This window comes from Marmota marmota, unplaced genomic scaffold, assembly GCF_001458135.2.
Source record: "Marmota marmota marmota unplaced genomic scaffold, marMar, whole genome shotgun sequence".
Classification (NCBI taxonomy): domain Eukaryota; kingdom Metazoa; phylum Chordata; class Mammalia; order Rodentia; family Sciuridae; genus Marmota; species Marmota marmota.
In genome coordinates this window covers 782,939-798,357 of record NW_026000223.1, presented here as the reverse complement: position 1 = coordinate 798,357, position 15,419 = coordinate 782,939, and the positions used below count along the sequence as shown (strand labels likewise).

Below are 15,419 nucleotides of genomic sequence, written 5' to 3'. Positions count from 1 at the left end.
CAGACCATCAGTTTGTGGATGGTTTCCACTTTGGGACTATTAGGAATAATGCTGCCATGAATGTATGTAAACAAGTTTTCATTCCTTTTAAGTAAATACCTAGGTGGAATTGTTGGAATAGATGATTATTTTGTTTTAGCTTTCTGAGAAAATGCCAAACTGTTTTTCACAGCAGCTACACCATTTTACATTTGTACAAATGGCATACGAAGGTTCCAGTTTCTCAATTATCTTTGGAAACATTGTTATTCATTTGTTATAGAAACACTAGTAAAGTGATATTTAATTTTGTAGTTTTCATTTTATGCCTTATAAGGCACATTTAAAATGTTTTTTCCCCAAAATTTTCTCTTACTAGATAAGAAATTATACCTTTAAATTGTGATGAGTTTTTTTTTTTTTAACTGTTGATTTTATTTTTCTAACAGGCTAAGGAAATTTTAACAAAAGAGTCAAATGTGCAAGAAGTTCGGTGTCCTGTTACTGTCTGTGGAGATGTACATGGCCAATTCCATGACCTTATGGAACTCTTTAGAATTGGTGGAAAATCACCAGATACAAACTATCTATTCATGGGTGACTATGTAGACAGAGGTTATTATTCTGTGGAGACTGTGACTCTTCTTGTAGCATTAAAGGTATGATTGATGAAATTCACTTTTCTTTTTTTCCTCCAAATCACCTTGCATATGCCACCAATTTAAATCTCTCTTATTAACGTTTATATCTTATTTCCTATTCCCATTGATTCCATGTTGCTTATACAATTAATCTCCTTGGCTGTCCTTTTATAGTCTGGTCTAAATTTGCCTGCCTTTAGTTGATAACATAAACTCTTTGCCTCAAATAAAATAATTTTGTATTCAGTGCTCCAGATTACCTCCATTTATTTCCTTATTCAGTGTTCCCAGAAGATTGTTCTGACCCTGATTTCTCATCCCTTCTGCCCAAACTCAGCTCATATTGTTTCTTTCATGAAGGCTTTAACCATTTTTGCCTTATTCCTTCTACTCTAAATTATTATGATGAAACTTACTCTCTCACCCCCTATCATGTCATATAATGGCTTATTACCTTGTATTATTTATGCCATCTATTTCCTTAATTAGATTAGTCCAGCAGAGGCCATGTGTTATACTTGTGTGAACCTGGCACCTAACTTTATAGCACCAAATAATGTTGGACACATAATGGATTCTTAGTGCATATGTATGAATTGAAGTATGCATTTGCAGCTTTTTTGTTAATTTACAGAATCTGATGCTTTTTCATACTTCTCATCAGATGTATTTCTAACTAAATACAGGTTGTATATCACTTAGCTAAAATGCTTGGGACCAGAGGTATTTAAGATTTGGGACTTTATCCCCCAGAATATTTACATACGCATATGAGATTTCTTGGGGATGGGACTCAAGTCTAATCACAAAATTAATTTGTTTCATATATTCCTTACACACATAGCCTGAAGGTAATTTTATATAATATTTTTAGTAATTTTTTGCATGAAATTTCATAGCATGGGATTTTCCCACTTGTGGCATCATATCAGCACTCAAAAAGTTTCAGATTTTGGAGCATTTCAGATTTTTGGATTAATGGTGTTCAGCCTGTGGTGTGCTGTAGGGTATGTTTTTCTGTTTTTTCATAGAAAGGAAACTGTTAATACATTTGAAATCTTGCCCACATTTGGGAAGGGCCTATTGTTTTTATTGGCAAATCCAATATTCCTGTGGCATTGAAAAGAAAAGAAGTCCGTAAAGTCTGTCTTGGGTTCAAATCTCAGATCTTCAGTATTCATTCAACAGTAAGAAGTCATAGTGTTCTACAAAGATGTAAAATACTTGTTGATAGTTTAATAATCTTCAGTAATGGAAAAAATCAGATACATGCTTATTATAGTAGTATGGGTATCATTTTAAGGTTATTTTTTAAAAAATATTTATTTTTTAGTTGTAGTTGGATGCAGTGCCTTTATTTTATTTATCTTTATGCGGTGCGGAGAATCAAATCCAGGGCCTCGCACATGCTAGGTGAATGCTCCACCACTGAGCCACAACCCCAACCCCCTCATTTTAAGGTTATTAATGAACAAGGACAACTACAAAAAATATTTCAAAGGTTAATCAAAATGACCTTGTTGGGGAGCTGTGGCTGTGGCTCAGTGGTAGAGTGCCTGCCTAGCATGTGTGAGGCACTGGGTTTGATTCTCAGCACCACATATAAATAAATGAATAAAATAAAGGCCCATCAACATCTAAAAAAATTTTCCAAAAAAAAAAAATGACCTTGTTAGGAATGAGAAAGTTTCTTATTCTAAAAAAAAGTTAATGTTTACAAGTGAACAAAAAGCAATTTGAAGAAATGGGTCAGAGGTTAATGATCTTGACATTATACTAGTGAAAATGTGATTATAATGTGGGGTTTTTTTTCCTTTTTTTTTTTTCCTAGGTGCGTTATCCAGAACGCATTACAATATTGAGAGGAAATCATGAAAGCCGACAAATTACCCAAGTGTATGGCTTTTATGATGAATGTCTACGAAAGTATGGAAATGCCAATGTTTGGAAATATTTTACAGATCTATTTGATTATCTTCCACTTACAGCTTTAGTAGATGGACAGGTGTGTAAGTTTTATGTCTTGGGGGGAAGCTAAACATAAGAATATATTTAATAATTTAAGGTATAGATTTACATACTATTTCTGCTTGTCCTTGGCCTTTTCAGCCTTTTTTTGTCTTATGCTTAAAATGTCAGAACAGGGAATTGGTAAGTTTTATGTACATAAGTTTTTGGTTTCCAAAAACCAAAAACATTGTATTGCTCAATTTTGTTTTGGAAATTCTAGCCAGTGCACTGAACAGTAGAAATTTGTCTGTGTAAATGCTAATGTGCTTTTTAATTGTAGATAAATACTATAAATAAATGCTTTAGACTACTAAAACAGGATAACAACTATCTCCACACATATACACAGTGTCTGCTGGTTACCATTAAAAATCTTTCATTACTGTTTTCACAGTAATTGCAAATTTTAATATATTGTATTTATATTACCTTCTTCACTAAGAAGCTAGTGCCTTCTTTCTACTAATCATAAGTATTGTAGCTATACCACAAAATATTCAAAAGTATAAGAAAAACTATGCAAGTTTTCTATTCCAGTTTTCTAGAAATTTCGCTGCAAGTATGAACTGATCTAAATTTAAAAATACAATAAAATTCTGGCAGTTCTTAAATTATAAAAGCCCAGAGTTGTCAAGGGTGTAACAGATACTCTTTTGGCCTGCTGACGAGAATATAATTCAGTTATCACCTTCTATGTATAATCCTAACAACCCGTATTTTCTCAGCCATAATTTGGGGCACTGCAGTATTTAAAATGATAACACTTTACCTAGATTTGCTAAAATGAAAGCATGACTTTATAAAATATTGAATAAGGTTTTTAATTTTTTAAATCAATAGTCTTAATGGACAAAATTATTTCAGGAAGAGAACCTATCCGTATTGGTAGCGTATCTCATTTTTCAGATAAGTACATTGGTGGAGCTTTTATATTAAATGCCCATCACCTACCAGCATCATCCAGACTCGTACTTGTAATGGGCCGATGATTTTCACTGTTACAGTACTTTAAAGAAACAGAACAGTATACACATACCATTGATGACATTATTGTTTTAAAAATGTTACTGGAAGAATGTATATACCTCAGAAATAAAACAAGTAGGTGTATTGAGTTTTTTAACAACATGACAAGCTTACCTAGCAAGAGATAGTATAGTGTTTGGTATATTGTACCAAGATAACCAGGTCTAAGTACTTTTATAGATCAGTTCCACCAAACTTTTAGGGAACATATGATTTCTATGTTTCAGAGCTTGGTTGGTGGGGAGGGGATGAAGAGCCTTAAAACTTGTGCTATATGCATAGTATAACCCCAGTAAACAACCAGATATGGCAAACACAGAAAAATAAAAATCAGATCAAAATTATTTGGGGAGGGGGGAATGAAATGTCTGCAATTTAAAACTCAGTTTTAAAGAAAAATTATAGCATTAATTCTGGGATGTACTTATTATACTTAGTGAAATATTAGAGACTTTCCCATCAAAATCAGAAAAATACTTACTAAAACCTATTGGGCATGGTTGTACACACATGTAATCCCAGCAACTCAGGAAACTGAGGCAGGAGGATAACAAGTTGAAGCCAGTCTGGCAGTATAGTGAGACCCTGTCTCAAAAAGAACTGGGAGTATAACTCAATGGTAGAACACCCCTAGGTGTTCAACCCCAGTATTACAAAAACAAACAAAAAAATGCATTATTCTCCCTGATTCAGAATCCCTAGCAGATTGGTCCTGAAAATAGATTGTTCACAAAAACCAAAAACATTGTATTGCTCAGTTTTGTTTTAGAAATCTAGCCAGTGCACTAAGCAGTAGAAAGAATTAAAAGGCAGACCATTAAGAATTAAAAAATATATATATTTTTACAAATAATGTGATTCTGTATTCAGAACATTTGATAAAACTGAAAAACTTTTGTAACCAAAACTAAGAATTAGTAGAAAGATTGCTGAAAGAGCCAGTGTTATAGATCAACAATAACCAACAGAAAATGTAATGGCCAGCATGAAAATGGGGATCATATTCACCAGAGAGAAAACACTATATAAAATACCTAGGATCGGGGCTGCTATAGTGCTTGCCTAACAGGCAGAAGACCTTTAGGTTTGATGCCCAGCACTGCAAAACACAAGACACACACACCCCTAAATAAAAGATGGGAGAGACTGACTGAAATGTTAACAGTTCTAATTATGTGATTTTGGTTTTCCGTTATAGTTTTTACATTTTCCACAGCAAATATTAACAGACTTTACTTTGAAGAGATATTAGGACTGACATTGGTAATCATTATTTGCTCTTCATTGACATAGCAATTAGAAAAACAAATAACATTTTCCTTACTTTAATTCAAAAACAGATATTCTGCCTCCATGGTGGCCTCTCTCCATCCATAGATACACTGGATCATATAAGAGCCCTGGATCGTTTACAAGAAGTTCCACATGAGGTAAACTTAGTTTAAAAAAAAAAAAAAAAAAGATGACCACCACATTGTGGGAAAGCTAAATATTAGACTGCCAATCCCTAAAAATCAAATGCCGAATGTCTTCTCTGATATAAGGGAGGTGACTCAAAACAGAGTAGGAAGAAAGAGCATGAGAAGAAGCTTACCACAAAACAAGGAAAAGAGATGGGAGGGAGAAAGGGAATTGCACGGAAGACAGAAGGAGATCCTCATGGGTTCACAAAATACATATACGATGGTGTGAGGGGGAAGGAAAGAAAAAAAGAGAGAGATAAGTGTCACAGTAGAATGGGTAGAGAATAGTGAGGGGAGGGGAGGGGAGGGGAAGGGGGATAGGGAGGGCAGCAGAATACAACTGACACTAGGATTGCTGTATGTATACACATGGATGTATAACTAATGTGATCCTGCAACTGTACATGTGGAAAAATGAGAATTCATACCCCATTTGAATCAAATATATGCTATGTCAAGATCATTGTATTGTCTTGAGCAACTAATAAAAAAATAATAATAATGATGATTTATAATATGTATTTAATTTTCTTGACCAGGGCCCAATGTGTGATCTGTTATGGTCAGATCCAGATGATCGTGGTGGCTGGGGTATTTCACCACGCGGTGCTGGCTACACATTTGGACAAGACATTTCTGAAACATTTAACCATGCCAATGGTCTCACACTGGTTTCACGTGCTCACCAGCTTGTAATGGAAGTATGTACTTTTCCTATAGGATGATCTTTATTTCAGATAATATCAATATCTGTAATAAGGTTTCAATATTAGCATTTAGGAAACATTCCTTATTTATTTTAGCAAAGAGGAAAGTTGGCCAGAACAAAATGATAATTCAGTTTTGAAACTGAGACTTAGAGAAAAATTGTAACAGTAGTACCCTAAAGTTGTGTTGCACCCTTCAGAGTGCTGAATATAAATGTTTTACCATATTTGCTTTATTTTCTCTTTCCTTTTCCCTCCTCTTACACTGTTTTTTTCTGAACCATTTAAATGTTAGGTATATATAGACAAATTACCCCCAAATTTTCTTGTGGTTTGCTGTTGTTGTTGTTTTAAATTAAGGACATTCTCTTATATAACCAAAAGTATAGTTATTATAGTCAGGAAATCAATACTGGTATAGTGCTATTGTCTAAACATTGTAGTCAAATTTTGCTAATTATGTCTGTCACCCAGTGTCCTTTAGCAACAATTAATTTTTGCATATGTGCATATCTAAGATTATGTTTGCATTCAGTCTCCTTTGGTTGGGAAATAATTCCTTAGATTTTCTTTGTTCTGTGTGATCTTGACATTTTGAAGTAGTACAAGCAATTTATTTTACAGAAATCTCTCTCAGTTGAGATTTGACTGATGTTTACTTGTGATTATAGATTCAGGATGAGCATTTTGGGCAACTATACTGCAGAAAGACATTGTGTCCTCGGTGCCTCTTACCGAGGGGTCATGAAATCTATTTGTCCCACTGCTGGTGGTGTTAACTGATTACTTAGTTCAGGTGACCCCTGCCTGATTTCTCCACTGTTACATTACTACTTTGTTAACTACTAAAGGACTAGAAATATAACCACTCCAAATCAGTAGGGAATGGTTTCAGGATGTTAGAACAAAACATTACTAACCTTGTAGAGACACATAGAGGGGCAGGAATATGATAAAGAACATAAATTCAAAAAAGTTTTAAAAAGAACATAAATTCATGGGGCAAAAATAAATCTAATTGTGTCAATCATAAGAAATGTAAATAGACTAAAACTTTCTTGCCTAAAAGACTGTCTATTTACAACTAAAAAATGATATTCCCAGATTGGATAAATAAATCAAAATTTAGCTGTTATCTGGGACCTGCCTAAAAACATTACAAGCTAGAGGTAAGGAATGGAAAATGGTGTATATCAAGTAGATAATATCCAAAATATAGCCAATAATATGAATCAGAATAGACTCTAAGGTAAAAAGTATTATTAGGAATAAAACAAGGTCATTATTGATGAAAATTGGCCCAGAAGAAAAAGTTTACATTTGCCTAATAATAGCTTCAAAATATATAAACCAAAAATTGATGAAATTTATGAGGGAATCTGTCATCTTTTTTACCACATTTTTTAAATTGATGTATTATAGTTGTACCTAATAGTGGTATTTGTTGCTACATATTGGGAATCTCATATTTGTGGAAGAAGTTTCAGTATACACCTGAAGATATGTAGCATAGATAAGGAAATCTACACAGTTCTGGGCCCAGTAGTTGTACAGTATTCTGTGTAGGTACAAAAATTTAAAGATGAAGCCAGGTACACTGGCACATACCTGAAATCCCATGAGGCTGAGATAAGATCGTGAGTTCAGAGCCAGCCTCAGCAACTTAGTGAGGTACTACGCAACTCAGTGAGACTCTGTCTGTAAGTAACAAAAAACTGCTGGGGATGTGGCTCAGTGATTTAAGTGCCTGAGTTCAATCCTTGGTGCCAAAAAAAAAAAAAATTAAAGATGAAAATAATGTAAGGTGGTAGAGATGACTACATATCCACAGAGAGAATTTGTAATTTTTTTTAATTTCTCTATTTCAAGATAATTTTATAATGAAATATTATTTTTTGTCCTGCAGGGATATAATTGGTGCCATGATCGGAATGTGGTTACCATTTTCAGTGCACCCAATTACTGTTACCGTTGTGGGAACCAGGCTGCTATCATGGAACTAGATGACACTTTAAAATATTCTTTGTAAGTAACTTTAAATTTTAATTGTATAGAGATGCGGATATAGCTCAGTTGGTAGAGTGCTTGCCTTGCATGCACAAGGCCCTAGGTTCAATCCCCAACACACCAAAAAAAAAAAATGTATAAAGCACTTTTTTAAAAGAAAATTCTTTAATGTAGCTATTAAAAATAGAGGTAGATGAGTTCTGCTTCTGAAATGGTACAATGAGAAGTGTGGTAAACCTCCCCAATAAAAACAATGAGAAACTGGAGAAAAAAACTTATTTTCTTTTTGGTATAGGAGATCAAACCCAGGGTCTTGCACATGCTAGGCAAGCACTATACCTCCAGCTCAGGAAATTATTTTTTTAAATATTGGGGCTGGGGTTGTAGCTCAGTGGTAGAGCTCTTGCCTTGCACGTGTGAGACATTGGGTTTGACTTAGCACCACATAAAAATAAATACATAAATAAAATAAAGATATTGTGTCTATTTACAACTAAAAAATATTTTTTAAAATATTAAAGTATAAATGTAACATTAAATATAGAAGCAATATATAATAAATAAAATATAAATATATTTCTAAAAATTATTTAGTTTTTGGAAATTGTCCTAAGAGATTACAGTAAATAGAGAAACAGTTAAGAAGATCTACTAAATCTTGGTAATGACAGTAGGAGGTTGTGGCTTTGAGCCATTACATGCTCCTTCCCCTGCTCCCACATCCCTCTTACAGAAACTACTCTAGTTGCTTTACTCTGAGTTAGTATAGTCAAGAAGGTGAGGGCATCCCCTTCTGCAGATTCCATTCTAGGCTTATGACCTCATTTCAGCACCAACATATCCCACCTGCCCTTGTCCTGGGTTACAGATGTTCTACTCATGATGGATGAAGTTTAGTGACTGAGACCCCTTCCACAACCGTTTCTAGGGTGAAAGCTCTATTCCAGACATGGATGGAAGGCTGAGAACACTGGGTTTCCAGTTGTTCTTGCCATGGTACCTGCTTACAAATCAGGAGGTGTCTCACAAGCAGGCCATGCCTATTGGCTTACTGTCCATCTGTTTTCCCCCTCCCTACAGTAACAGAAGTTCTGTTCAGGGTGGAGAGGTAGACCAAAAAAGTTGCTCAGCTCTGTCTGAGAGAACTGGCCCTGCTTGGAATTCTCCATCCTCTATTCTAAGTCTCTGAATCCTTTGTCAAAAACAATGAATATCATGCTGGAGACCAAGGAAAAGAACTCTCATGGTTCCTATCATACTTACAACAAGCTAAAGAGCAGAGCAAGAAGTTTAATAGATAAAAGTAGGAAAGGAGATAGCCAAGAAAAGCTCGGCTGAGTTTGGGGATGTGGCTAATCACCCCTGGGTTCCATCCCTCGTCCCAGCTTGGCTGGGATCACAGTCAGTTAGCACTATGAGGCCAGAAGGTTCTGCACATATACTAACTGCAACCTCTTAGGAGCAGAGTATGGCATGGGGTATTCCAAGCCACACATAGTGAGTTAATTAGTGTCCCCTCTAAAATTCATGTCTCCAATTATGATAATATTTGGAAATAGGGTCTTTGCAGATATAATTTTAAAATACAGACATACTAGATTCTTCTCAGAGGAAAAGAAACACAGACACATAGGTGAGAAGCCACATGACATCAGACGAGAAGCAACCTATCTATAAGCCAAGAATTTTATCTACCAGAAGAAAAGCCAGGGAGAAACAGGAAGAATGTTTCCATAGGGTCTTCAGCGGATGGTCAGCCAATACCTTTATTTCAGACTCTACCATCCAGAACTCTGGGAGAATAAATTCCTGTTGTGGTTATTTGTTCTGAGAAAATATTAGAAAGGTCAACAAAGGGCATGTGTCTACTAGGGGCTTAAACATAACCTTTAAAATAAACACTGGCTAAACAAGTTTCTCTGGCCTTGGAATACATTTTAGGAAGCCAGGCTTTAAAATAAAATCGTACTTATCCTTTGCAGTCTTGAAGAGAGTACATGCTTAAGGTCACATCCTCTCAGGACTGATTGGAAAAGGAAAATCCAAGTGAGACTGAATCTCAGGAATGCAAATTTGGGCTGGACATGGTGGCACATGCCTGTAATCCCAGTGGCTGGGTAGGCTAAGGCAGGAAGATTGCGAGTTCAAAGCCAGCCTCAGCAAAAACAAGGCACGGAGCAACTCAGTGAGACCCTGTCTCTAAATAAAATATAAAATAGGGCTAAGGGTGTAGCTTAGTGGTTGAGTGCCCTGAGTTCAATTCCCTTACCCCTCCCCCCAAAAAATCCAAATTTGGGCCAGGCAAAATAGCACATGCCCATAATCCCAGTAACTCTGGATGCTGAGGCAGGTGGATTTCAAGTTCAAAGCCAGCCTAAGCAACTTAGCAAGACCCTGTCTCAAAATTTTAAAAAAGGGCTGGGAATGTAGGTTAGTGGTTAAGCACCCATGAGTTCAATCTCCAGTACTCCCCCCCCACCCCCGCAAAAAAAGAATGTAAACTTGGTTCAAAACATGAAAAAAAAATATTAGTCCAGGGCTGGGGTTGTGACTCAGTGGTAGAGTGCTCACCTAGGTTGCATGAGGTACTGGGTTTGATCCTCAGCAACACATAAAAATGAAATAAAGATATTGTGCCTATGGGGCTGGGATGTGGCTCAAGCTGTAGCGCACTCGTCTGGCATGCATGCGGCCCGGGTTCGATCCTCAGCACCACATACAAACAAAGATGTTGTGTCCGCCGAAAACTAATAAATAAGTATTAAAAAATTAAAAAAAAAAAAAGATATTGTGCCTACTTACAACTAAAAAGTAAATATTTTAAAAATAGTAGTCCATATTCATTTTTAAAATATTTTTGTAGTAGATGGAAACAATAACTTTATTTTATTTTTATGTGTTTGCTGAGGATTGAACCCAGTGCCTCTCACATGCTAGGCAAGCACTCTACCAACTGAGCTATAACCCCAGCCCCATTCTGTATTAATATTAAAGACAAAAACCAAATGAACATTTTAGTAGAGGCAGAAAAATCACTTGATAAAACCCAGAATCCTTTCAAAATAAAAATACTCAATATACAGGCCAGGCATGGTGGTACACACCTGTAATCCCAGCTCCTCAAGAAACTGAAACAGGAGGATCACAAGTTGGAGGCCAGCCTGAGCAACTTAGACTGTCTCAAAATAAATTGGGGGTGTAGCTCAATGGTAGGGCCCTTACCTAAGGCCTTGCACAAGGCCCTAGGTTTGATCCCCAGTACTGCAAAAAAAATAATAATAATAATAAACTAGTAATTTCTCAACCTAATAAAGGTATCTATGAAAACCCCTAATTTAGTATCATATTTAATATAGAAAAAACAGTTCTTCAGTAGTGAGAGAAGCATGTCCAATCTTACAATACATCCATTTAACTGATACAGATCTTTTTTTGCCAGGCACTAAAACAGACATTTTATTTGTTTAAATTTTTACTGTGGCTCTGTGAACTGGTAACATAGTTACTACCATCTACAGTGAAGTGCCCAGGGCCATTCCAGCTACATATAGTAGTAGAGAGCCAGGACTATTATTTCCATCAGGTGTCTTGTTCTTTATTGGTTGGTTTGTTTGTAAAGTCAAATACTTCAATGATTTACTTTCTTCTGCCATTTATAGTCTTCAGTTTGACCCAGCACCTCGTCGTGGAGAGCCTCATGTTACCCGGCGCACCCCAGACTACTTCCTGTAAATTCCTCCTGGGAAAACCTGCCTTTGTATGTGGAAGTATACCTGGCTTTAAAAAAAAAAAAAAAATTATATATATATATATATATGTATGTATATATATATACATGTATATATATACACATATATATTTAAAAACAAACAGAAAGAGCAACAGTAATCTGTGTGTTTCTGTAACAAATTGTGACCTGTCTTTGGCATTAAACCACATCATGGACCAAAATGTGCCATACTAATGATGAGCATTTAGCACAATTTGAGGCTGAAATTTAGTACACTATGTTCTAGATTGTTCAGTCTAACAGTATGCCTGCTGTATTTGTAGTAACCATTTTCCTCTGGACTATTCAAGCAAAAAAGGTAACTAACCACATCTTCCCTGCACTTACTTGGAAATTTTAGTTTTAGTGTTTAACTGGCATGGATTAAAAAGAGTTGGAGTTTTATTTTTTGTGAAAAATTTCACAAGCTGACTTCCACTTAATCCATTACCCTTTATTTTATTGAAATGTATAATTAACAAAGAAGTCTTCTTGGGAGTATGTTGTCATAACATTATAGAGATTTCCCTTCATTTAAACTAAATTACTGTTTTATGTTGATCTGCATATTTCTGTATATTTGTCATGACAGTGCTTGCATCCTATTTGGTGTACTGAACAAATAAACTTTCCATTTTAAACAAAAACATTGGTTTAACTGTGATGAGCATTAAATGGAAGTTTCACTGTTTTGGAATTTGATATGAAATCTCTTGTAGTAAACAGTTCTGTCTAGGTAATTTAATGTTCTTGTATAGTTTATTTTCAGAAAAGAATCCAAACATTAGCTCATATCTTAGACCATTAAAAAGCCATTTTTATTTTTAAACATTATTAATTTATACTAATATATTCAACCACTTCAAGTACAAAATATAAATTTTATGTTGTAACTAAAGAATATGCTATGACTAGGGAAAATTTTTAATACTGAAATGTTATGAACTAGAAACAAATAAATTGGTATCTGAAAGAATTTAGTAGTAGTAGTAAGAGATGGTACTATTCAGATATATAAATTCCAAATCCTTTTTAAAGGGGAGAGTATGGAATCAGTGGTTGAGAGAGAACATGGAAGATGGCACATAGAATATAGACTTGGAGACAATATTTTAGAGTATATCAGTACATATGAAATTACCTGATTTCTAAACCTCAATATGTTTTGTGTGGTTTCATTGTGTACCCCAAAATTCACGTGTTGGAAACTTAATCCCCAATGCAATAATGTTAAGGGGAGGTGGGGAACAAGTTCAGTCCTCCCTTGCTCTGAGATCTTATGCCCTTCAGCCTTCCTCCATGGAAAGACAAAAGGCAGCCCTCATCAGATGCCAGCCCCTTAATCTTGGACTTCCCAGCCTCCAGAACTGTAAGAAAGAAATCTGTTTTTTATAAATTATTTAGTCTCAGTTACCCTGTAGCTTACAGAACAGACTAAGATAAAATTGGTACTGAGAACTGGGATTGTTGCTAAAACATACCTGAAAATGTAGAAGGTGGTATCTTTTGAACTAGATAGAGTCTGAGCTAGGCATGGTGGTGCAGGGCTGTAATCCCAGCGGCTAAGGAGGCTTAGGGAGGAAGACTGTGAGTTCAAAGCCAGCCTCAGCAACTTAGTGATGCCCTAAGCAACTCAGCAAGAGCCTGTCTCTAAATAAAATATTTTAAAAGGGCTGAGGATATGGTTAAGTGCCCCTGGGTTCAATTCCCAGTATTAAAAAAAAAAAAAAAAGTCTGAAAGATTTTGAGGGGCATCCTAGAAAAAGACTAGATTGTTATAATCAAAGCTTTTTTAAAAAAATGTTTTTAGTTGTTGATGGACCTTTAATTTTTATTTATTTATATGCGGTGCTGAGAATGGAACCCAGTGCCTCACACATGATAGGCAAACACTCTACCACTGAGCCACAACCCCAACACCCAGAATCACTCTTAAAGCTCTGATATAGGCTGAGTTCAATCCTCAGCACCACATTTAAAAAAAAAAAAAGTATTGTGTTCATCTACAACTAAAAAAAAAATTAAAAAGTGACTCTGATAAGAGCTCAGAAGAAAAAATGTGGGGAGAGTCTGAAACTTCAATTACTTAAGTGATCATAGAATATTAGTAAAATTATGGATAGTAAAGCCATTCTGGTGAGGTTTCTGATTAAAATGAAGAGCAAGGTATTGGAAATTTGAATAAAGTCTATTTTTATTATAAATTTGCTAATAACATGGCCAAATTGTCTCTCTGCTCAGGGTCTTCATAGAAGACAGAATTCAAGAGCAATGAACTAGGATATCTGGAAGGAATTTCTAAACAAAATGATTAAAGGAGCTGTGTGGTTGCCTTCTTGGAGTGTGATTTTGAGATGTCCTTTATTATTGTTTCTTGTAGGCAGCATGTTTGGGTGTTTGGTTTTTTTTTGTTGTTGTTGTTTTGTTTTTGTTTTTTTATTATTTTTGATCCAGTACTCTTTGCTTTTAACTGGGGATATGTAGATTATATTTGCATTTAATATGATTATTGGTATGGTAAGGTTTTAACCTGTCATTTTGATGTTTTCTCTTTATCCCATTCTTCTGAACTTTTTGGATTAATTTAATATTTTTTTATTCTGTTTATCTCCTAAGTATACTTCTTTGGGCTAAGTATACCTCTTTGGTTTTTATTGTTTTTGTTGTGATACTGGGTATTGAACCCAGAGGCACTTTACTCCTGAGCTCCATTTCCAGCCCTTTTTTTAAAATTTGAGACGGAGTCTTAAGTTGGTTAGGGCCTCACTTGCTAAATTGCTGAGGCTGGCCTCAAATTTGCAATTCTCCTGCCTCAGCCTCCTGAGTTTCTTGGGATTACAGTTGTGCACCACTGCCCCCACCCCCAACACTGTGGGGTTTTTTGGTTTTTTTGTTTTTGTTTTTTTTAAGAAGTTGCCTTACGGGGCTGGGGATGTGGCTCAAGCGGCAGCGCGCTTGCCTGGCCTGCGTGCGGCCCAGGTTCAATCCTCAGCACCACATACAAACAAAGATGTTGTGTCCGCCAAAAACTAAAATATAAATATTAAAATTCTGTCTCTCTTTTAAAAAAAAAAAAAGAAGTTGCCTTACGATTTGTGGCATGCTTGTTTGGACAGTGTTTTAATAAGTTGTTGAAGCTAGCCTCAAACTTCTCTGGCTCAGCCTCCCAAATTGATGGAGTTACAGATAATGTGCCACCAAGCTCAGCTTCATGGCAAACAGGTTTTTTTGTTGTTTGTTTTGTTTTGTTTTTTGGTGGCAGGGGTGAGGGGGTGGATACCAGGGATTGAACTCAGGAGCACTTGACCACTGAGCCACATCCCCAGTCCTATTTTGTATTTTATTTAGAACAAAGAGTCTCACTGAGTTGCACCTCACTTTTGCTTAGACTGGCTTTGAACTCACATTCCTCCTGCCTTGGTTTTTCTTCTTTTTGAGAGTGGGTATGGTAGCTGTATATGTAAGTACTAGCCTGAGAGGTGTGAGAGGGGGTTATGTGTTTGTCTGGGTCATATTTTAAGAAGAAACTGCTGTCACATTTTATTACTCCATTCCTGGGTCTGAATATGTGGCTTGCATACACACACACACACACATACATATATATTTTGTTTTAAAAAATATTTATTTAGTTNTTGAATACTGGGCCTCATGCATGCCACTAAATAAACCCTCTAACCCTGAAATAAACCCTCCAACCCTAAAAATTATCTTTTGAGGAGATTAAAAATTAAAAAAAAAAATTCATACATTTGCTCATGTAAAATATGTACTTTTTCCAATGCTTTTCATTCCTTAATGTAGATATCTACTTTCA

At 35.6% G+C, this 15,419-nt stretch overlaps 1 protein-coding gene across 1 annotated transcript in view; it reads left to right on the top strand.

Moving 5' to 3' along the window:
* The window catches only part of Ppp2cb (protein phosphatase 2 catalytic subunit beta), a 33,716-nt gene extending 21,467 nt beyond the window's left edge, over positions 1–12,249 (top strand). Inside the window, exons 2-7 of the mRNA XM_015501239.2 lie at positions 429–638; positions 2,452–2,625; positions 4,997–5,086; positions 5,659–5,820; positions 7,733–7,851; positions 11,493–12,249. Of these exons, the coding sequence (XP_015356725.1) occupies positions 429–638; positions 2,452–2,625; positions 4,997–5,086; positions 5,659–5,820; positions 7,733–7,851; positions 11,493–11,565 (828 nt within the window). The 3' untranslated portion in view covers positions 11,566–12,249. The remainder of the gene's footprint in view (positions 1–428; positions 639–2,451; positions 2,626–4,996; positions 5,087–5,658; positions 5,821–7,732; positions 7,852–11,492) is intronic.
* The last annotated feature ends 3,170 nt before the right edge of the window (positions 12,250–15,419 follow it).